Here is a 23118-nt window from a genome sequence, read left to right as displayed (position 1 = left end):
CTATTGTCATGCTTCCATACACTGTTTCTCTCCCTGCTCCACACTTGGTCTTCCAAGACTCTTGACTTAAGTCTGCTTGAAGACTAATACAAGGGGAAGGGAACCTGAATCTAGTCTCCAGCTGTATGGTTTAATTTCTGGTATTCTAATAGATATCCGGTTTGCAAGATGAGTACTTAGTCTCAGACTTCTAGGTTGTCACAACACACCCTCAGCTGATTATGAGGCATCTGATCATCACAGCCGTACTCTAAAAAACCCATTTACTGAAGACATCCTGCACAGTAATACTTCAGTAGAATACCCAGCAAGTAGAATACTCTCCCCTGTCCCCCTCCACGTTCTCAGCAATTCCACCAATTAAGAAATGTGAATTGATTCTGTTAGTCTTAACCAGTTAGGATGGACGAAAAAATGTTATTTTCTCTGCAAGTTTTAATAGAAGGACTCCCATGATGTTTTTCCAAAGTAATTCCCACTGAACCCTTATGAACAGTTCACGTACCGTTCTGAAGTCCTCTTCAAACTTGTAAGCTCCACCTCCCGTGGCACAGAGTGTAGTGTGCAAACTGGAGAAGTTCTTTTCACTACCCATCTGTATGAACCTGTGCATGGCACAGCTGGGAAAACGGATGAAGTGCAGGTTTCCTTTGCGTCCACACATAGTCAAATTTTTCAGTTCAAGATGGACATCGCGAATGCCAGTTTTACCATAGGCTGTATTGGAGGTCAAGTATTTTCTAATGCTTTTCAGGTTTTCCACCTCCTCCTGTTCCTCTTCTGCAGTAATGTCCTTAGGTTCAAAGTAGACCAGTTTAACCAATGTTCCACCGATATCCATTCCAAACCATGGAAATGCTAAGGACAAGGGGGTAGGAGAGGAAGAAAAAGTCACTGTAAATATATGTTAGCCATATCATTTAAAACATTTGCTGAATGACAATTCACTGCAGTCACAGTAGCAGCATCTGCTCCTGAAAGCTAGTTGTCACTTACATGTCCAATTCACATGTATGAAACATCTCTCTGAGTTAAGACTTCATAAAGCCTCGGTTAAGAAAAAGAATAAAGAAAACTCTCAAAATACTCTTCTCTGGAGAAGCAGATTTTAATAAAATGAAAATATTTTTTCCCAGGAAAACTTTTTACTCTTCAGTCAGCACCTCTTGACAGAGCACATTTACTGAATTTCACCCAGTCTGACTCCTGGCACCAATTCTTAAAATAGACTAAGGAGGGAAGGAGGAAGAAACAATCACACAGGAGAACAAGATTTCTCAAGTCACATTCCCACTGCGTAATATCTAAAATCGCCTTTCCAAGACGAGTCGGAATTTCCAGTCACAAGTGTCTGCCTGAGGAGCAGCAATACATAACTCTCCCATTATGCTGAGAGTCCCCATACTTCAACCCACCAGAACTAGCAGCTCTGTTGGAACTACATCACCTGCATATATTAGCAGAAAGAATGAGCTGTTTTAAGTTCAATATTTACTATTTACTACTGACAGTCCTTTTCTTTGAGCATAGACTCCCTTTGCTGGTATGTGTTAGTCTATCATACAACTATACAAGAAATGCCACTATTTATTTCTCAGCATATATACATTTGCCACAGCTGGCCTAGGTCTACCAAAGCCTTTGTTCCGTTAATAGCAAGAGAAAATCACTATGGAGAACATGCAGACAGAAGACAGTAACTGAACCAGGTTGGTCTGCCTGCTCTGCTTACATATACGTGCACACATTTAAAATAGTAAGCCACATAACTTTATGAAGAACTAAGAAGTGAGAATACAAAATCTATACACAGGTACTGCAGAAGGAGGCAGCTAGTAATGTTTCTTAGAGAAATTAAATTAAAAGTACTGAGTATGTGACTAACATCTAAGATCCATTTCTAAAATAGCAGTCACACAGTCACCCTTGCTTTTAGGGAGAATCAGGCAGACTTGCTAGAAATGTGATTCTACCAACTAGAGCATCCCAACATACTGTCAATACAAACTCCAAACCATGGATGCTATATGCATTACTGATATTTCTGCCAATGAACCTAAATGTAAACAAGTTTGGGCAAAGATTTTAATAAGCATAGGAGGTACTGATCACACTGTTCTTCCTCAGGTAATCACAGCTCAGTATTAAGTTACTGAACTTCACACTGAAAGGAGCTTAGAGTCTTTTACTTCTTACCACAAAGGTCTCACCATCATTCTTGTCTGGCTGAATAATTCAAAAGTCTAAATTTCACAGTTGTTAATACACCCCCCCAATCAATCCAGATGTTTAAAACAGTTATTTTGCTTCATTGCTGTATGCCAAATAATTGAATCATCAGTTTCTCCTCCCCTTCCCTAAGGATAAGGAAGGCATAATGTATAAACTCCCATGAAGTAGGTTGCTTACAGTTCAGTTTTTCTAAGAGTACCTACTGTTATCTGTTGCGAAGTCTAATTTCTTCTTCTATGCCCTACAAGCTGCAAGACACAAAGACACTGAAATGAAGTCTTATTGAGGTTTGGGAAGATACATCCTATGCAGATGCATGAAAGCTCCCTGAAATGGGAAGAATTTGAAACAAGCGTTTTTACAACAGGCTTTATTTTAAAAAGGAAAAATATGTTACCATACACCAACCTGTATCTCAAACACTTTTCAAAGTACAAGGTAAATATTTAAGCAAAAGTGGTCTGGTCCACACTATACAACACTACAATGCAGTGGAGCTCAGGATGCCAATCCCATTAGTGATTTACACAAGTCTTTATTTAAGCTACTGAGAACTTTAATTATCTGTCTCACTGGAACAGTAAGTCTCCTCCTTGGATGCATCTTAACTATGCAAATACAAAGTTATATTTTAAAAGCAGAATCGTTGAACCAGCCTGTAGCTAAGTCTATGCCAAATTCCAATATTTGACATTAAGGGCATAAAATCTGCTGCAATCTACCTGCACCAACAGTTGCTTTAAAGCTATAGTGTAGATTTAATCTTTAAGAGAGGGAAGAAGCATTCCATTCTCCTATCAAACACAAGCCCAACAATAGAAGTGTTAAGTACTAAGAGCTGAGACTTACTCATAAGTGACTGCCTTAACATTTTGAGGAGTCTTAACTAAATTATTAACAAGGAATAAGTATTGTAGAAAACTATGAAGTTATTTCAAGTCTGTATAGTTCTTGGGATAGGTACACATAATGCTCACATTTGAAAAGCAAGCAGAAATGCCAAGAGACTTTTTTTTTTTTTTTTAGTTTATGCTCTCTGTGAATCTAAGCTCCTTCCATTTTGTTGCGAGCCAAACAGAGCGCTGCAGAAATAAAAGAACTTTGCTCCTAGAACAGCAGCAGTTTTCTTCAGCACAAATAAAGAGCACAAGATCGGTCCACAGCAACCGGTATTTCAGTTACCCAGAACAGAAGCTTAGTCTTCTTCACAGCTGTTAACACCAGCTATCTGTTTGAATCACTTGCAAAAAAGATGACAATTATTTGGACTGGTTGACCAATTAGGACAAAAAATCAAGTCTCAAAGTTCCTAACAAGTCCCACTGAAATTCATATAACTTCCATACAACTGGAGTGACAGTAGAAACACTTCTGTATTCGAGTGATTATTTTAAAAATGTATTAATTGTATCTTATGTTACTTTCAATATGTTTCACAACAAAATGCACCACTGAAGCACCATCAGCTCTTTTCAGTATCTTTAGATAACCCACCTTAGCTGGTATCTACATACTTCAGCTTTCCTGGCATCACTGAACGCAGTGCTAGTGGGAGCATGCATGCAGAGTGCAAGGTGCTCCTGGGTTTTGCTGCCTCCCTGAATGCAGAGAGTAAGACCATTCAGAAGCCACCAAAATTATTAGGGTCCTCACTGCTACAGCCAGGGGGTATGAAGGAAGAAAGGTATTTGTGTAGATACAGTCTCCACAGACCTGAGGGGAAAATGGGGGGAAAATTGGGGGTGGGGGGTGGGTTTGTTTGGTTTGGGTTGTTTGGTTTTTTGTTTGTTTGTTTTAAACTGAAAGTCCAGCATTTCATTGATAACCTGAATAAATGCCCAGTTTCTCGAGTTATTAAAAGGCAGGAAAGCAAGGAGGAGAAAGTGAAATCCATCACATCCACATCTTAGGCTGGTAACAGTTATTCAAATCCATGTGATTTACTATGAAAAATAAAGACACTGTGTATGTTGCAGAAACGCTTTCACAGTGTAAAAAATGCACTTCTTAACTAAAATTGTCCGATAAGACTGTTATGAGCCCATTTCTCTCTTCTCGGCAGAGTCAGTATGCAATATACCTACTGGATCAATGCAATCTATTATTGTGGAGAAAATAAAACTATTCTACAGTATTGCTACACCACAGTAAGTCATAAAAAATAACACCACTATAAAATCTAGTTCTAGGTCCCGTAGAACTGATAGAGAAAGCGTCGAGATGAATCATGCATTCTTAAAAGCCTAGCATAAATCAAAAGGCTCCACTTATCTTCTTAAGAAAATTAATTTTCTTTAACATAAAGTGCACCAACTACTTACTGGTTTATTATCTTGAGATAAAAATCTCCACTACTCCAAAAGCATGTGACAATGCAAACAGAAGGTATCTACAGCATTGCATAATTAGGTAATCTAATGCACACCAACAGCTGTGCTATCTGGGGGAAAGGTTCACTCGAGATATTCCATGATACATTTTACCTAGTTTCTGCACAATCTTTGAAGAGTATGAACCTACACAAGACTATTCCTGTAAGGCATATTACATTCAGAATTAAACACATTTGATTTTTAAAAATCCTATGCTTAACATACAATATAAAGAGTGGGTGTGGAGGGTAAATATGAAATCACAACACGGACAAGATCAGGGGAAGCAAGGATGAACGGGAACTCCTAGGTCACTAAGTAACATTTCCCCCCATTAAAGGGGATAACCAAGGGTAATCCTTTTCATATGTTTAAACCACCACCACATAAGGTTAGCTGAGTCTTTTTACTCTTCAACTCTTAGAAAGAGACTGTGCCTGAATCCTGCTGGTTAGAACTTTCTTCCCTCTACCTGGACCCTAGTTTTATTCATGACCAATTTGCAGCAGTTTCTTCTTTTGCCAAAACCGTTTCAGCTTATACATCTCTCTTACAAGACCTGTATTTCCTTGAACACAGCTACAGTATCTCATTTTTTTTAATCAACAATTTGCATGGTAGTATCAATACTCCGATATCTTAGTCATAAATATCTCAGATGAAATATTTTAGGTTCAGCTGCTTTTCTTCCTGGACACACATATGATGAAATCCTATTACTTCATTTACATTTTTCATTTGCATTTCATTTGCATTGCTTGATGCTTTGATGATCTAAGAACTTCCTGTTTTAATTGTGACTGGAAGAGGGGAGAGAGAACCAAAAATAACAACAGAAAAAAAATATAAAAACAAGAGTCACTCATAAGATGGCATAGTATTCTCACAGCTTCTGAAAGCTGCTTTCTATTAAAAAAATCTGACAGTAGCTAACACATTTTTCAGTTACTTCTTCCTATTTCACAGTTATTTTGAGCAATCCAAACATGTTGTAAAATGGAAGCAGTTGTTCTCCTTTGAACAAAAATAGATTATATATCTTAAAAAATTAATTATATCTGCTTAGTAATGGAAGTTTCTTCAAACTTTACAAAGCTAGAGCTAAATAAATCACGCACACATATCAGGCAAAGCCTTCCTGTTCATTTTCATCAGCAAGGGCTTATTGAATGTCTACCGCCTCCAGACAAAATGAAAAAACCAAACCAAAACAAAACAAAAAAACAAAAAACAAACCCAAAACACCCCAACCCCCCCCAAAAACCCCAAACAACAAAACACCCCACCAAAAGCACAACCCAAGCCAAAAAACTTCAAACCCAAAAGCACATAGCTGTTTGTTAAACAGTTGTGACCGTTTACACATATTCAGTCATACTACCACAAACTGATTTCTGAAGATAGCACTGGGAGACTAGGTCATTACCTAGCCTGTATAGATTCATTAAAAAAACCCTAACAAACAAAAGCCAAACTTACAAAGCTACAAGAAGCAGTGATCAGCTATTGAGAATCTCATTCTTGGATCTGACAGCACCCAACCTGATGGAAGTGATTTGCATGAGTTTCCCATTCCTGTTGGAAATGTGTATCTTGTTGGTAAGCCTGATAGGCAGTTTTAACTCACAGGATGCTGGACCACAACACACCAACTAGTTCAGTTTCTTATGACCAGTCCTATTCCTTAGGCAACCCTTACTCCCGCCTACATTAAAATAAACTGGAGACTAACTTTAAGCAGCATGTCACCTGAAGCAATTCTTAAGATTAAAAGATTGTGGGATATTCCAATGCCTTGGACAAAATTTCAGTAACCAATAATGTTGTACTTATTCACTGTGTCAAACAATAGCAAGACCAAAACCATTTTCACTCCTGTATTCTTCACCAAAATATGGAATGCCATGATTATATAGTATATTTAACATCACTGCAGGTGAAAAAGCCTAGGTTTTCCACAGTTTTCACCTGGCTTTAAGTAGTATTACAGAATCATGCTGCACCCAAACATCACAGGTGTAACAACCTAAATATTGGCCAAAAGCATTCTCTACTGTGAAGCTACAACTTGAAGTGCTTAGAAATTACAAGTAATATGCATTATAAGTGCCATGGGTAAATAGTCATGATGCCTCAAAATATACATTCTTTGACTCCTAACAATTACCAGCTGACTTAGAGTGAGATGTAAGATGCTGATTTGAATAGAGACCCTGGCTTCTTCCCTATGTCTGATGTAGAATCATGCTGTGAAGCACCAGTCTAGTTAACTGCCATGCTGAAATCTTTGTCCTTACTTGGCTACAATGCTGTTTCACAGGGATCGATGAAGTCACTTCACTGCTCTTTTTCTTTCTTCTGTTCAAAGATCACATTCAAACTCAACAACATGACACTTTAGCAGGCTTTTGAAATTTGCAGGATTCACACCGATTCAGTATTTTATTCTTTTCTAGAGCATTTCACAGCACAAAGCATCATAACAGATGCTTATCTGTATTCATTACGCTGTGCTGTGATACAGAAAGGTAAGGTAAACCCTAGTCTCACAAAGGATCTGTACTAATGAGTTGAACCAGAAAACTGACATAAGCCTAACACCCCGACAACTCATCAAGAAAAAAACAAAGCAAAGACAAGCTTCTAAGCAGAAGCAGCAGAAGGTGAGTCAAAAGGCAGATAAGTTAGTCCCCAGATCCTCTCTCACCACTGGCTAATCAGCAAAGCACACTGGTTTCACAGGGAATCTTCCCTTCTCAGAGGGGGAAAAAGACTTGGGAATATAGAAGTCTACCTCACTTTGGCAGAAAGCAAAAGCAATCAAGAAAACATATAATTTATGAGGATTTAAAGGAATAATGGCTGCAGAAAGATAGGTTTCATTTGTGAAATACTGGGAAATGCCAATTATCTCATTATCTTTTTCACCACACAAAGCAAACCCCACAATCAATACTGAAGTCTTACACGCCATGTGGCAACTACACTTCATTTTGCAATATGTCCTTAAGCACAGAACAAACATCTGCAAAGGCCAGGATTAAATACAAAAACCAGTAAAACGGGACTGTGTAAAATTCACTAGAGATGGATACAATGGAAAGCTATGCAGTACCAGGAGAATTTGAGTATAATTTAATGAATTTATTAGGCTGGTGACAACGTGCTATTGTATTTTCCTGCAAGACTAATACTAAATTGCAAATTTATTCTTTTACAAACTTAACCATAGCAATCAAAAAGTGTAAGATCAACAAGAATTCACGTCCTTCATTCAGCAAAGAAACTGCCCACAGATTAGTTCTACAAAGCACTTCCCTCACCTGCTGTTTTCATTAAAGCCTCATTTCATTAAAAGCCCACAACTGAAGAGTCAGTTGTCATACATCTTGGGCAGTATAGCCACTCACCTACGCTCCTTACTCTGATGGGCTCTTTTTCCCCTCAAGATAGGAGGGAAATTCCAAATTCCCAATTCTTATTCAAATGATTGCATGAATCCCTAAAAGGCTTATTCTTTGCTTCAAAACAGTTATTAATATTATGAAGAGTTTGATATGCAAGCGCTGACTCCTCTTAGTTAAGCCAAATCAAAATGTAAGTTAGTCCAAGTTCTGCAGTTTTTGTTCCTGAATGAAGATGTGAAGCTGGACAAAGACTGCAAAACCCGTTTGGGACAGAGAATGATTTGGTCACCAATACGTTAAATTTGGTAGAAGACTAAATTAAATATCTACAGGTACCATAAGCACTGCATGATTAATCAATACAGAGAACATTCTAAGGGGAAGTGGTACGTGTAGCTCAGTAAAAACATTTAAAAAGCTAGAAAAGGCACTGGCTACTAAGTAGCCTTGTGAAAGCTGCAGCTGCTCTTCAGTGCTCCTTCTGCTTATACAAAAAAAGTTTTTTAAGTATTCATTTCAAAAGAAAGAAAAAAAAAAATCCAGAGGAGCTGAATGCACTCTACTTCCTACTGAGTAGAAACATCTTTAAGTTTTGGCAGTGGGTAGCTGTGATCCCGACTATCCCTGATTACCCTTTCAGAACATGCTGAACTTTTAACAAAGTGGCAAACATTTATTGCCCTTATTTGAAGGGCTAGCAAAGGGAGAGTGCGAAGAAACAGAATACTTTTTCCACTGGATTGTTTTAGTTGCAGAGTTTACCATGGAATTATTTAATAGCTCCATACCTACGTGCAAGAAGTTAGCTACGATCATGTAAGTAAAACATGCTATTAATCAACAAACCTTATACAGTTAAGTGCGTTACAAACACGGATGTCTGAGACTCGTAGCCTTAAAACAAAGCACGAAGCAGCCAGCCAGTTCACTAGCACCTCCCAAACCAACTAACCAAGAGCCACAGGCGATGCTAATAACGAGCACACGACAAGTTTATCGTGTTTGCAATATACTCTTTCTTTTTTTCCCCCCAGTCAGACCGACTGGCGCTGAGCTCCCAGGTCTACTTCTTTCTTAACTCTGACAACGTCTGAGGCAGGAGCACGTTCGCCCACTGAGACCGCACGCAGAGCCTTCCCAACACCCAAGGCACAAGAGCACCCAGGTCGACTCCCGCCCGGGCGTTACTTACAGTGCTGCTTGGGCACTATGAGCTTCATGGGCGCGTCCGGGAGGCGGCGGAGGCCGGCAGGACCCTGGGCGCCGCCCGACGCGGTACTCGGCGCGGCACGGAGCTGCCGCCCGCCGCCCGCCCGCGTTTGTGCCGGGCCGCCGCTCCCCGCCCGCCGCCGCCCCATTGGCGCAGGGCGGGCCCGGCCCACGCGGCAAGCGGGGCCGTGCCCGGGCGCCGCCGCCGCATTGGCCGGCACCGGGGGCCCTCGCTCCGCCCGCCCGGCCCGCCGCCGCCGCCGCCCGCGGAGGGGGAACGCCCGCGCCGCGGGAGCCGGGCGGCGCTCTGCAGGGAGGGCGGCGCAGGACCCGCGGCCGCCCGGCGCCGGGCCGATGGGGAGGCCCGCCGGGGCCGGGCTGCGGCAGCGCCGCGCGGAGCGGGCCGGGCCGCCGAGCCCGGCCAGCGCCGCCGCGCTCGTCACTTACGTGGCCTGTGCCGCCGGCCCGAGTCCATCCTCCGGCGCAGCCTGCATTTCTTGGCCGGGGAGCCGTGGCCGAGCGGCGGCAGCTCCGGGCGGAGCAGCAGCGGGTGCGGCGCCTCCCCGCAGCCGCCGTTGCTCAGCGGCTGGCTCGCGGGGTGGAAGCCGTTCTGCAGCAGCCCGCCGAGCAGCGAGCAGGAGGCGGCGGCGGGCGGCGGCGGCCCCGCCGGGGCGGCGGGCTGGGCGCGGAGCTGCTCCCCCATGGCGGCGGCCTCTCCCCTTTGTCTCCCGGCTCAGCTCCGGCTGGGCGCGGCGGAGCCTCCGCTCATGCCGGCGCCCGTGCCCGCAGCTCCGTGCAGCTGGGGATGCGGCGCCCGCCCCCCCCCGCCGGCGGCGGCGCACGGCGCAGGCGTCCTGCCCGCAGCGCGCTGCAGAGGGGCGGCCGCCGCCCTCCGCCGGGGACGCGGCGACCCCCCTCCCCGGTTAACGTGCGCGCTCCCGGCCGCCGCGCCCGGCACCTGCGGGGCTCCGCGAGCAGCCCCGGGAGCGCGCCGCGGCGGGGCGGGGGGCTCGGGGCGCGCCCCCGCTCGCACGGTGCGGGCTGGCAGGGGCACGGTCACGCTGGAAGCGGCGCAATTTCAGCGTGACTTCGCTCCCGTGGCCCCGGCCGCTGGCGCGCACCGGGCGGGCCCGGCCCCGGAACCGGCTGCGGGGTCGTGTTCGCCTCGGGGTGTCCGCACGCGCACCCACCCACGCGACGGGGGTTTCTGCGTCTCGGAGGCCTCTGTGCGTGCGACCCCCAGCGCGCCTTGTACCTCGCACAAAATTATCTGTGCATCAGCATCGACGCTCAAGTTTTTGTCTGTATTGTCACACCTTTCCTCAACAGCTTTGAGGGACAAGCGTGACCTTGAACGAGTTTGACCTCACGCTTTTTTAGTGTCTTGGCTTTCCCTGCACAGCACTGATAATCTCGTGACTTGCAATTTACTCCCTGACCACTGAGACATCCAAGTGTAAAAACATTTTCTGAATGAAACGTATTAAATATCAAGTGGACATAAAATAAAACTGGGTGAACTGTGCTGCAGCGTCACGTGTATACTTGAAAAGAAACACCAATTGAATTTTGCTCTACACATGAAGGTCATTTCTTTATACAAACTGCCAGTCACTACATGGATGAGCGTCCTTAAAGTAAAAACAGGTCACGTAATGGCTCCTCCTTACACCTAAAATTAGTACAGGACACAGGCCCTCCACTGTAAAACAACTACAAAGAATGAAGACCTATTCTAACTGCCTCCAGAAAGGGATACTCTATTAAGAAATTGCTTCATGAGAGGTAACCCAAAATTCTCTCCACTTCTTGACTGGGACCATAACATTTTGTTTAGGCAACTGGGAGCGGGCCACAGAAAAACATGCACATGAAGTTGGGGAAATGAAGAAAGAGTGTTTGAAATCAAAGAACAAGTAAAATTTTCTTCCTAAAAACCAGTAACCAATGTTCTGAAGGTGATTAAACACCCCAAATTTTCCTCATATCCTAATGCATAAGCAACTGCTGCAATTGCCAGCCCAAAAACGATTGCCCTGAAGAGGGTAGGAAGTCAGGCTGTATACATTTACTGCTAGAAGGAGCTGTAGTGCTTCCAAAACTGTGAAATTCTTTGAGAACTCCCTAACTTACTGAATTATGTTTAAAATAAAAATCAGAAGGCTGCTGCCTGGACTGGCAGGGACCTTCATACCACTTGTTGGCAGTTCTAGGCAGCTGGCTGGTTACGCTTTATGAACTTCCCTTGTTAATTCAGACCTCTCAGGGCATGAGAAATCCTTGCTGCTACCGTCCCCAGCTGGCAATGGTTGTCCCCTTCTCCGTCCCTGATGCAGAAACTGACTGCCCATAAACCAGCGTGATGCAGAACAGGGGATCATTCCTGCAAACCTGTTTTTCTCTGCAATTGCAGCGTAACTGGGAGCAGACTTGTGGGCAGTTACTGTATCACAGCTGTAGGGTGGCAACTTTTTACCTTACTCCAACAAAAGCAGGACCACCTTTAATTGCATGCTTACACTTCCTCCTGGTAGGATAGCAGTCCTTCCACTGACTCTGCAATGGAATACAGTACCTGTTTCAAGTACTGTCCCCAATTTTAGGCAGTAAACTTCCGGAATAACTAACAAAGGATTAAATGAAAACGTCAAGTTTTTGTCTAGGAAATGAAAGATTTGAAGGGATATTCAAATCTGGAACAGGTAACAGTAAAGGAGGTATATCACAGTTGCTGAGAAACAAGAAAGAATTCATAAGCGGTAACTGCACTAAAGGAAATTCAGTTTAGACTTGAGGCGTTTCCTAGAATGAAGTTAGACAAGCATTAGACTGCACTGGAAGACTCAACTGTCCATTGCTGCAACTTTTTAGGAACTGCCTAGATAGAGCTGATCCTGACTTAGAGCAAGGGGAATGCATGGCCTAGACACCTTTCTGAGGTTCTTTCCGATCTTTTATTTCTAATTAAATATTCCCCTAATATTTTGCTGTAAATATTGCACAATTATGCCCACGATAGAAGTGGACTAGACTGTGCTGAACCGAAGAGGTAGGTCAGGAAAACACTTGTTAGGATATGATCCAAATCACTGAGAAGTTCAGGGGCAGTGTAGACCAATGGCATAAAACAACAACAAATGTCACCTCAAGTAATGATGGAGAAAATATAAAAAAGGAGAAATGTTAAAGACAGTCCAAATCAATTGACAGGTTTTATGTACAGGGACAGATTCACTTCTAAGTGTACAAGTTTCCCTGATCATGTAAGCTTTTCAGCAGGAATGGAGGAAAACACCTTCCAAACTTTCTGCGTTGTTGTGGAAATATTAAGTTTCAAACCACTGTGCTGCTTTATCAAAACAATTTCAGACTCTTGTACTGATGAATATCACATGAAGTGATTTCTGCACTGCAAAATACCACCTTCTTCATATTATTTTTCTTTACAATTGTTTGGGTTTGGTATGAGCTTTTAGAAGGGTTTTACATACCCTCTTCAGTTTTGATATCAGAATTCTTCAACTCTTCTGCAATGTGAACTAGGACAATAGCAATCAAACTAGTATTTAATGTATTATGTGATCATCTGTAAGGGTTTAAAATAAAGGAATCTTATGTCCCTACGTGTATATAGCACTGCTTATTTTGGACACAAGCAAACTACAGTGTAATCCATTTGGCATTCAGGGGAAAAAGACTTGAGCTTTTTGCGTTGATAAAGTTGAAACTGGGAGGAGATGAAGGGTTCATCCTATTCTGCATCAGCTGCGAGCTTCAGGTAGAACCACAGCACAACATTTCATGAACTCATTGCCTGACGTAGACAGCCTGTGCTCTTCTAATATTCTGCACATGGGCTAAAGTGGTGACATAAAGGTCTCACGTTATGCTTAGTATTGGAAAACCTGGAACGTCTTAGAAAACACAGTCCAGAAGAAATATGACAGAAGTAATAATGTCATCTCTTCCAAAAAGGACAAAAAGTAGAAATAAACTATCCTGCTACTCTCACAGTTGAACAGTTGGCTCAAGACCCGCTGTATGCTGGTTTTTTATCCATAATATTTATGGATCAAAGCATCACAGCATAACTGGCTGAAAGCAGGTATTGTTTCTAAGAGGTACTGCACTCTCTTGCCTTCATACCACATAGACACATTCAGTATGTTACTGCCTACTCCACATCCCTTTATATTAATTTATGCATATTTATATATATTTAAGTTGTTGCAAATCAAGAACTACGTGGAACACACAACATCTGTCAATGAAGTCATGGCATGTTCAGTGTCTAACACTTTGGTGCAACCAAAGTGAAGTTGTCTCTTCCTTTTGCCCTAACTTTCTAAAGAAACCCTATGAGCCAGTTCAGTTTTCAGTCTGAACTTGCAAGACAACAACCCAGGTAGAGGTGCAATATTGACAAACAAAATCAAGGATGCTTCCAGTTCTTTCAATATTAACATTTACCCAGTATTTCTGTCTTCCTTTCTGAACAGGAGTAGGTGGAAACTACTTGTTTATTTTTAAATATTTTCCTATATATTTCACTGTAAACCAGCAATCTAGTGGGAAAAGGACTACAAACACATAGTATGCTGAAGAATCCAGGACACAAATGGACTCAGAACAGTGAACAAGTCTACTGTACCGACTCATTGCATATTACACATTTGCATGACAAACACTTCATGGATTATTCCGTGCCCATCTGCACTTCATACACCCAGCTTTCTATCACCTCCATTTATTTGTTTATAAACACAGAAAGCCAGGCTGCAAATATCTAACTCTGTGCTGTGCTCTAGGCCTTACATTTTCATAACCAATGGAACTAAAAAAAAAACAACAAACAAACCAAAACAAAACACCCTTTCAGGTATATTATCATCAGTCAGCCTGGCCTGAAATTTTTAGGAACCTATGAGGATTAGCAACTCCTCCCTCATTCTGTGGGGCTCCCATATCCCTGGTCTGAGGCTAAGCTAAAATAAGAACCAAACAGGTGCAGTCCACATGTAAATCCATTACCCAAGAACCAAAAAAAACCAAACCAAAACAAACCCCCCAAAAAACCTCTTAAGAGACCACCAGTGGTGTTATTCTAATTCCAAGCCAGACAGCTACAAAGCTTTGGTCATATTTTGGAGAGATGCAGTAATGAGGAGCATGTACACATCTTCTCAATTTATAAAAGCTATATTAAGCAATGCAAAGAGTGTAATGAAACAAGACTTCTGGCATAGCTGCCTGCAGATTTATGCTCAAGTGACTGCTGGCACTCCACCATTCCTGTTTATATTTCTATTCAGGTTACTTCTATGTTTATCCTTCTATGTTTCTATATTGCACAAAATTCATACTAGTTCTTATTCAATTTTTCCCCTTTGAAAATAAAGCAAATACAGTACAGCTTAATAAATTAACATAAAAATATTAAGAACATTCCTTGCAAAAAATCAGATACTGTTGATTTGTTTTAGGTACATTCACATATCACAGATATCAAAAGGAAAGTACCAAGTCTAGGAGTCCAGTATTTCTTCCTAATTTCTTTTCAGAACTGGGAAAAAAGCCCATACTTTTTTGGTGTATGCAGGGCCTTCAGTAGACCCATGTTTAAAATATATTTTAATGCTCTTTTTCCCTTACTTTAAATTGCAGAGCTAGAAGACCAACAGTCAAACATAACTACATAATGACAAATGACAGGTGTGTAAATCAAAACAGCTCTAAAACTGTGCAGAATTCTTATCTGAAAAATGCAGTGACAGAGAATTTAAAAAGGGACCCAAAGGGCTGTAGTTTTATCAGTGTGATCACAAGAAAGCTAAGCCTTACTACGACAACAGCTAGCTAGCACAAGAATTCTGCTTTCCCCAAACACTAACACATCTGAGAGGGGAAACTGACTGCAGATGACAGAGGAAGTGAAGGGCATATATTTAGTCATATGCCTAAATCTTTGCCAGATTGAGGCCAAGAAGGATTATATTGAGACCATCAGTCCCTTCCCTCCCCACCCACCTCCTGGTGCAGGCTCCTTTCAATTATGCCTTCTGTGACACTTAAACAACACCTGATCATTTAACAAAGAAAAGCCCTCTTCTCCTGCACAGAGTTGAAGCTCATCTCCCCTTCACTTTCATCAAGGGAGAGAAAGATGGAGAAAGACACTCTAAGCAGGAACGTAGCTTTGGTGGTCTTAACAGCCCTCAGGGGCAATGTTCTTCCATTTCATTGATGACAAATAGGGCATAGATAGATCTTCTGGCCCAAACGCCAAGCTGAGTGTCCAAGCAAGGCAGTATGTATGCTACCTGGAAACAGTTGTCTGGACTAGGACATGACTTACATATCTAACAACAATAGCCAAGACTAGGGAATAACAGTCAGAAGAGTACATAGGTGTAGTCTGATATTACCAGCCTGCCCATCCCTGTGGCCAGACTTTGCAGTGGCCCAAGGAGTTTCTACAGTCATCCTCTGGCAGTTCTGAGATGAGGTTAGAGACTGTAGCTGCTCTCTTTCATTCCAACTGAAAAAAAGCATGCAGCAGTCACAAAACAGTGAGAACCTTCTCCTTTCAAATCTTTCCCTGCCAATACCTCCTGTTTCTCTGTGTCCAACTAGACAATTACAACTTAATTTGCAGGTGCATTTGCTCCCCACAACTTTAACTGATCCCTGGCAGAGCTGTTGGTGCCCATCTTTTATAGGAAACAAAAGCCTTCAGTGCCTTAGTTCAGACATTTCAAATAAAACTCCCCAAATTAGTAAACATTTAAAATCTAGTCCTTGATTATTGCTTAGGAGTACAAGCCAGCAAAGATAAAGTAGGTTTTGGAGATGAATCATCTTTTTTCCATGCCATAGTTTCTATTCTGCAGAGAGTTTGTAAAAAAAGGAAAAACCAGGTAATAGATTCAAACTATTAGGTATGTAAATAAGCTAAAAATCTCATTTCAAATACACTTTCCTTTGCCCCCATCCACTCTATCTCATACCTAAGTATTTGGCTCAGTGTACTGCTGCTTATCTTTAACTATCAAACTTAAATATACAAAATGTAATTGGAAAACATGCAAGTTCACAACCCACTGATTGAGAAATACTGTTCATCATCATAAAAAAAATGATTGCAACAAGTGGCAGAGCTTTTGGTAGAGAAAACAATGGCCTTTGCTCCTGACTACTCCTCCATAGACAATTACCCTCATGTATGTATACATACTGGTTTTGCTTGATTGAACGTCATCACTTTTTTTTTAACTCAGCATTTTTATATGGTCCTTCATAATGCCATCAGGAGGGAAGTGACAGTTTCAAAACAAGCTCTTTGAAAGACAACAACAGAATGGCTGACAATTACAAAAGACTCTCTCTTCCTCATTCAGCACTGCCACATCTGAAGAGGAGGAGAAACTGGTTCTCCTATCAATACTCAGCTGCACGGAGATTTTTTACTTGCACTGGTCTGTACTCCCAGAGCTTAAATGCTGACATGAAATTCCCATGGATATTAATGATTACAAATCAGGTAACAACAGGGAATCAGACTTTCTATGCCTGTATATGGAAAAGAAAAAAAAGGCATCTTTCTGAACTATTCTAGCTAGACATACATACCTCCAAACCAGACAAAACTGGCTTACTCCTCTAACCCAGGAGGGAAAGCACAGTGTTCATCAGAGGTAGAAAGGACACAGAGCTTTTATCTTCCTTCTTCCAAACTAGTCCACAGATGGGAATCAGTACAAAAAGGAAACACACCACACCTTTGGTATTTCTCCTCAACCACCCTGAGTAGCAGGGAAGTGTATGTCTGAAAGAGCATTTAAGCACAGGGTTAAGTCCAAACACCAAAACTAATCTGGAGTTAAACTTTAGTACTTGAACAATATGACTTTGCTTTCAGATAGATAAACCAAAGATTTGCTTAGGTTTTTGATGCTAAAAAAAACATTTAATATGTCCTTGTAAGATTAAGCTGAAACCACAGACAATAAAAATCAAATGCTCGTCTTTCCAAAAATATCTTTTTTTTTATCCATGTTTGCAAAGAATGAGAGTCTTGTGTAGGAAGGGGCTGTGCTATAAATGACAAATTTGTTCCTAAAGACTCCAACTACCTAGTAACAAAGAAGGGAAACAACCAAACATTATGCTAACATTGGGTTAGTTTGCCATAGTTACATGCTCTGATATTTCTGGGACTAGTGACCTTTCAAAGTATTACAGTGAATAGTCTGTTCTGTGCAATGCATTTTTTGTTCAAGTGGCCAGTTTAGAGCTTTCAGGTTTTCACATGGTCAATACAAACTACATACACACAAAAAAACCCCAGGACTATAATTATATACTTCTGTCTTCTCATTAGATACATTGTGAAAAAAACCACAATAGAAAGTAACACCCAGGGTCTCTCCTGCATAGAAGGCAACTTGCATTTCACTGCAGGAACCTTAGTGTCACTAAAATATTTGCTTTCTTGCAATAAAACATAACTAATACAAACACACACTTGGTCTAATGGGAATTTAAGACTCAAAGAGACCATCTGGGTCATCAAAACAAGTTCTTTGAATCAATGATTAACCTGAAAGGGTGTAAGAAACATATATGCCAAGTACCAGGAAGCACAAAAGATTTTCTATTATCTTGTAACATATGACTGAACACCTTGGGACCAAAGCATTATTTTGACACTCGCATATAAAGTCCTAATTATACACGAGTGTTCTTTTTAACCCAAAATGGTAAATCGGACTCCTTGATCTCATGAACACTGCTAATCACATTTGTTGTATTTATCCTTAATTTTGACATGGAAGTCAGATAAAGAAGCTACAGAGTTACTTTTGGTGCCAGCCATTTCACACATGGGAAGAGAAAACTAAAGCACTGTGTATCTCTTGTACAACAGGAGACAAAGATACCTTTTTTGTTTACAAAACCTCTGTATATCCACTGAAAACAGAACTGATAGGGCTAAGACATCAATCTCTCATACTTTTTGCCTGACTGCTCTACAAGTAGCAAGCACCAATTGATTTGCTTTTCCTCCATTTATAAAATGTACTTAAAATACCAAAGGAGACATGTACCTTATCTTCATTCCATTTCTTCTTAGAAGGAAAGGGGAAGGGGAGAAAAAAAAAAAAAAAAAAAAAAAAAAGCAGCAGCGCACAGGCCACAAAGAAAGGTACAGCTACCCCATTAGATGAAGGTATGAGGAAAATACTGCTGCAGTAGTTATGAGGCATCAGTGGTCATGGATTGCAAGTAAGAGAATCCCCACAAATTACATTACATGATCTAGTCTCCATTCACAGGCATAACTGCAATCTAGTATAAACTGGAATTGATATGCATGACCTAAAATCCTAAACCAAGAAAAGCTGTCTGACTTATGACCTCCTTCTTACTGCCAATTTTCAGACCTTAGATCCTCCCAGAACATATTAACTAAACAATGCATAAATAAACCAAGTCATTTTTAAAGCAGATTAATTCTCACATTCTGAAGCAAATGCAAACAGCAGTGGATGGACACATTATGACTGTTTTCATAGGATTAGCAAAGACTACCTAATCAATGAAAACATTTTAAAAAAATTTAAAAAATCTCTTTCCTGCAGAGAGAAATCAGGCTGGAACCCTAGTTTCAGTGAACTAGAAGGTCTGTGGTTAAAACAAAAAAACCCACTAAATCTCCACCCCTATTCACCAACCAAGTTTAAATTTGATTATAAGCAGATTGATTTCAGTCACAGCAGACTGGCATAAGGAAAAAGGAAGAACACATAACATAGTTCTGAATTTAAATACTTTGCACTTATGTAGTGCTCTGTACCCACAGATCTTCAGAGACTTCACAAACTGTGAAAACTGCTCTTCTCACCTCCCATTTAAAGAAACAAAAGCAACAATGCTAAAACAGAAAGTAGTGAGAGAGCTGAGAAAGGATTTGCAGACAGGTCTCACCTCCAAACTGAAACCCATATTTGGATCAGTTTGACCCAAAACAGAAACTAAAATACCCATGTCCCCCAGCTGGAAAATTTAGTTGCAGTACTCCAGAGTCATTCTCAGATTTTTAACTCATTTGCCTAGGCAGGCTTCGTGCTGAAATGAAGTCTGAAAGACTTCTGTATGAAAAACATCAGAATATCTTAATTTTCTTAAAAGGAATTCCCATTTTTCTCAGCCAGTCATAGATTCAAGAAACAGCTTCAGTTCCCCAGAAGTTGTATTCTCAGCAAAATTGGCTATTAATCTAGCAATGCTTTGGATTGGCTGATTAGCAGTCAAACTTGCATTTCATCAGACAGAACATGCTGTCTTCCATTTCATATGGTAGGGCCTTGGAAAGACTGCTCCTTCAAGCTGTGTATTGAAAACAGGATCCATTTAGGTTTAAAATCAAACAAGCAAGCAAAAAACCCGCCTTGCTTGCAGTTTCACCAAATTAACTCATCAGTATTAGCTTCCTTTGTTGAAGCTCCTTAGGCCTATTAGAAACATATATTTTCACTTCATTGACATTTTGCTGTTCTGCTTGTAAAATTCAGTGAAAAGCTACCTGTTTATCTTTGCATGTACATCCACATAAGTTATGACATTTGGCTGTTATCAGTGTGATCGAAGTTCTAGGCACACAGGTTACTGACCTAAAACATGCTGTTTGAAGTCCTTGTTTGACATAATTTGTGTTACTAAGTCAATAGTTATTTCATCTGTTGTCTACTACATTTACAACTGAACAAAATAAAGAGAACAGAAACTACTACTCAATGCAGTCTTCTTAAGACATTCTCCTGTCTCAGTACAGGAATAATTTCAGCTATACTAGCAAATAGCCTACTTTTTAAGAATAAGGATGTATAGGTATCTGCAACGAACATGAATAATTTCTAATGTTACTAGAAACTTAAACTCCCAATTTAAGAATCATAGTTGAGAAACATGAACATCTCACTAAAATGCACCAGACTTTCCTCTTCATTACTTCAGCTGAAAATCATTCAGAGCTATTACAATAAAACTGTGTTCCATATTTTCATTGGATGATGAACATCCAACATGGAGGTAACATCTGACTTCTTTAGGGAAGAGTGTATGTATAGCCAAATGAAAGTGGGTTCCCAGCAACCAGTGACACTGAACTTCGATGAGTTAATGATACAGAGGAAGGACAGGAACAAAGCGAACTGGGGGCAAAAGGGGAAGATGAGCAACAGACTTGCCTAATAAGAGGCCAGAAATCCCAAGTTTGTGGTCTGTGTTCTCTTCCCATCATAGGCAGGCATCGGCATTAGTCGTGGTTTCATCAGATCAGACCTGCACTGTGATGCTACCTTACAAACTGCAGCCGAAGAAGGGGGAGGGTGGGGAGAGAAAAAGAAAGAAAACAGAGAGAAAGGGTTACAGCCAACAATATGGTACTATATCTGTCCCAAGCAAAGATGGCATGGATCTTCCCATCATCCCCATATTAATGCACTCAACAATATTTATCAAACAATTTATTAAGAATTCTGAGGTGAAAAGTTTATTCATAGGAATGTTCCTGTGATGAGGCTTTAATAAATCACAGTTCCTGGATGGAAGGAAATACACACCACATTAGATTTTCCTTGTCCAAGTTCACTGCTGAAGTTCTTGGTGGCCATGGCTGCTTTAGACACCCAGTAGCTAGCTACACCATCCACCTAAAACTGAAAACAAAATATCAGATAAAAACATTTGGCATGTGTAACACATCCTCAAGCAGCACTGTGGCATAATTTGCAGGGTATAGCTACATTTGTTATACCTGAAATCAAGCCTCATGTTTATTTGTAACAGCAATAGCCATCTGATTAAAACAATAATAAAACTTTAGCATCTGAGTGACTTATCTTGGATAATTAATTTGCCAAGAGCATGAGTCACACAGTTAGAAATGAGTTAGAGAATGACTAATTTCTAACTTTATGCTAATATTGTCCTCAAAATAAAAGGATTCCTCCTTACCTCTAAATTGTTCCATGTTTTTATTCTTTTCACAATGCCAAAATCTGCTTTATATAGAATATTTGGATTCATTCTTGTAATAATTACCTTCTTTTTATAATGCCCTTCAGCCAGAAAGATCTTATGGTGCTTTATAAATGTGTGTGTATTCTTCAGTGCACCCACATACATGATGAAACGTGGTAGTATGACAGTACTTGGCAACACTACAGAAAAGCACCTGACTGGAACTGCAGTCAGATCCTATAATCTGTTGAAACAGCAAAGGGAAATTCAGATGCACAAAACTGAATTACTAACAATGGAATTTCGCCGTTTACATCTCCGTTTTTGCAAAATGGGGTGTATTCTGACTACAGAGGGTCAGATCAGCCAGTGCTTGGTAACACTCATCATTTCAGTGGAAACCTTTCTGTTTCTTCAGATTTCAGCTGTGAGCAAATTTTCAGTAGGGTAATCTGGCCTGTTCCAAAACTCTGCTTATCCTTGGCTGCAGCATGTTGTGACAACATCAGGCAGGGCAACATCAAACTGAGAACTATATGTGGAATTACGTTTGGAAATACTCTAACTCTGCAAGTCTGGATATGCCCAAAGACTGCAATCCACCCAGCCACCTGCCTATTTGACTCCTTGCTGAAAAATTGCCAAAGATGCGACTTCACAAGCAATTTAGCCAATCTAGGACCACCTAACAGAAGAGAAGCAGCACTGCTCTTTTGTCCCACCAGCATTTCTGTCTGCTCTTCTGCTGTCCCAGCACCTGTTTGGTCACATAGATCTACTTGCTGATTTGGCTGAAAATAATGGTATAAGAATGTGTTTAAAAAATTAGCTGCTCATTAATCCACCCTTTGAGAAGCAGCTGAGACTTCATGAGTTTTCATCACCTTTCATCTGCTGGTCCACTTTCAGGGAAGAAGACTGTGTTTCTCCTCAAGGACTCCAAAGAGCACTGTAGTCCGACTGCATGGCACAAATACAGGCTCTTCTTTTCTGGAGTATGACTTCATTCTATGCAGGGCAGATGTCTAGTGTGTATTAAGCTCCCTGCCTTCTGTTTTTCCTACAGGATGGGCAATGCCCAGCCTGAAATACTAATAAAATATAAGCAAAAAAAGGAAAAAAGAAAAGGAAAAAAAGAAACATGAAAAAAAGAAATAAAAGAAAAAAAAAGATGAGTTCAGACCAAACCAGGAAATGCCCTGGGCCACTTGCTATTGTCAAAAAGCCATTATTTTCAAGTCCTTTAAAGATAAGTCACGGGTTAAGAAATTTGTTTTCTAAATGTTCATTCCTTGCCCTTTTATCATGCTGTAGGATAACTGTGTCACCCAATACTAGACATTAATTTTGATATCTAAACTAAGAGGCTAGTGAAGAAAGCAAGGTTCCTCCAGAGGGCAATTCGGGTTATGGTTATATTCCTTAGCTGTACCATGTGGCATAACTGCACTTCTAGAACAAGAATTTAACTTGGGCCTGAAACTGTTCTGAGCATTTCTCGCCACTGGCTCTACAGGAAGCCCAAGTTAAAACATCTGAAGGTCAGTGGTGTGACTTTCCCACTCCAATCGCACCTTCACACGAGTTCAAGGAGAAGCCCTGAGTGCCCAAAGCCATGATGACATTCTGAGGAACGGTACATAATGTCAGAGAACGGCACTAGTCTCTGAGGTCAAAAAAGACAGTTGACACTTGCCAAGAATAAAAGAAGCTCTGTCTTGGGTGTCAGAGCCAGAAAGATGAGTAATACTACACTGAAATACTGTAATGGCTACACTGTAGCACATCCTGCTCCTTGGATTTAGTCCATGTTACACATCTTTTTGAGGGACCTTGTATTTTTGAGACACGGAAGTGTCTGGTCTTCTGGCTTC

General features: G+C 41.1%; 1 protein-coding gene across 10 annotated transcripts in view; it reads right to left on the bottom strand.

The window, feature by feature from the left end:
• Positions 1–23118, bottom strand: part of PANK1 (pantothenate kinase 1) — a 48888-nt gene that overhangs the window by 18864 nt on the left and 6906 nt on the right. For 3 of the 10 annotated variants that reach the window (XM_030030037.2, XM_030030039.2, XM_041127254.1), the window contains 4 exons: positions 21326–21488; positions 20845–20940; positions 20470–20588; positions 506–858 (listed from right to left, as the gene is read on the bottom strand). In XM_030030037.2, coding sequence (XP_029885897.1) covers positions 506–841 — 336 coding nt within the window. In that variant the 5' untranslated portion in view covers positions 842–858; positions 20470–20588; positions 20845–20940; positions 21326–21488. Of the gene's footprint in view, positions 1–505; positions 859–9203; positions 9324–9667; positions 10085–20469; positions 20589–20844; positions 20941–21325; positions 21489–22128; positions 22336–23118 lie in introns of those variants that run through there. The other 7 variants (XM_041127252.1, XM_041127253.1, XM_030030040.2 and 4 more) reach the window with 7 other exon arrangements.

The sequence above is a fragment of the Aquila chrysaetos genome, chromosome 11, assembly GCF_900496995.4.
Source record: "Aquila chrysaetos chrysaetos chromosome 11, bAquChr1.4, whole genome shotgun sequence".
Classification (NCBI taxonomy): Eukaryota; Metazoa; Chordata; class Aves; order Accipitriformes; family Accipitridae; genus Aquila; species Aquila chrysaetos.
The sequence above is the reverse complement of the archived record's forward strand: the minus strand, read 5'-3'. Positions and strand labels throughout refer to the sequence as shown.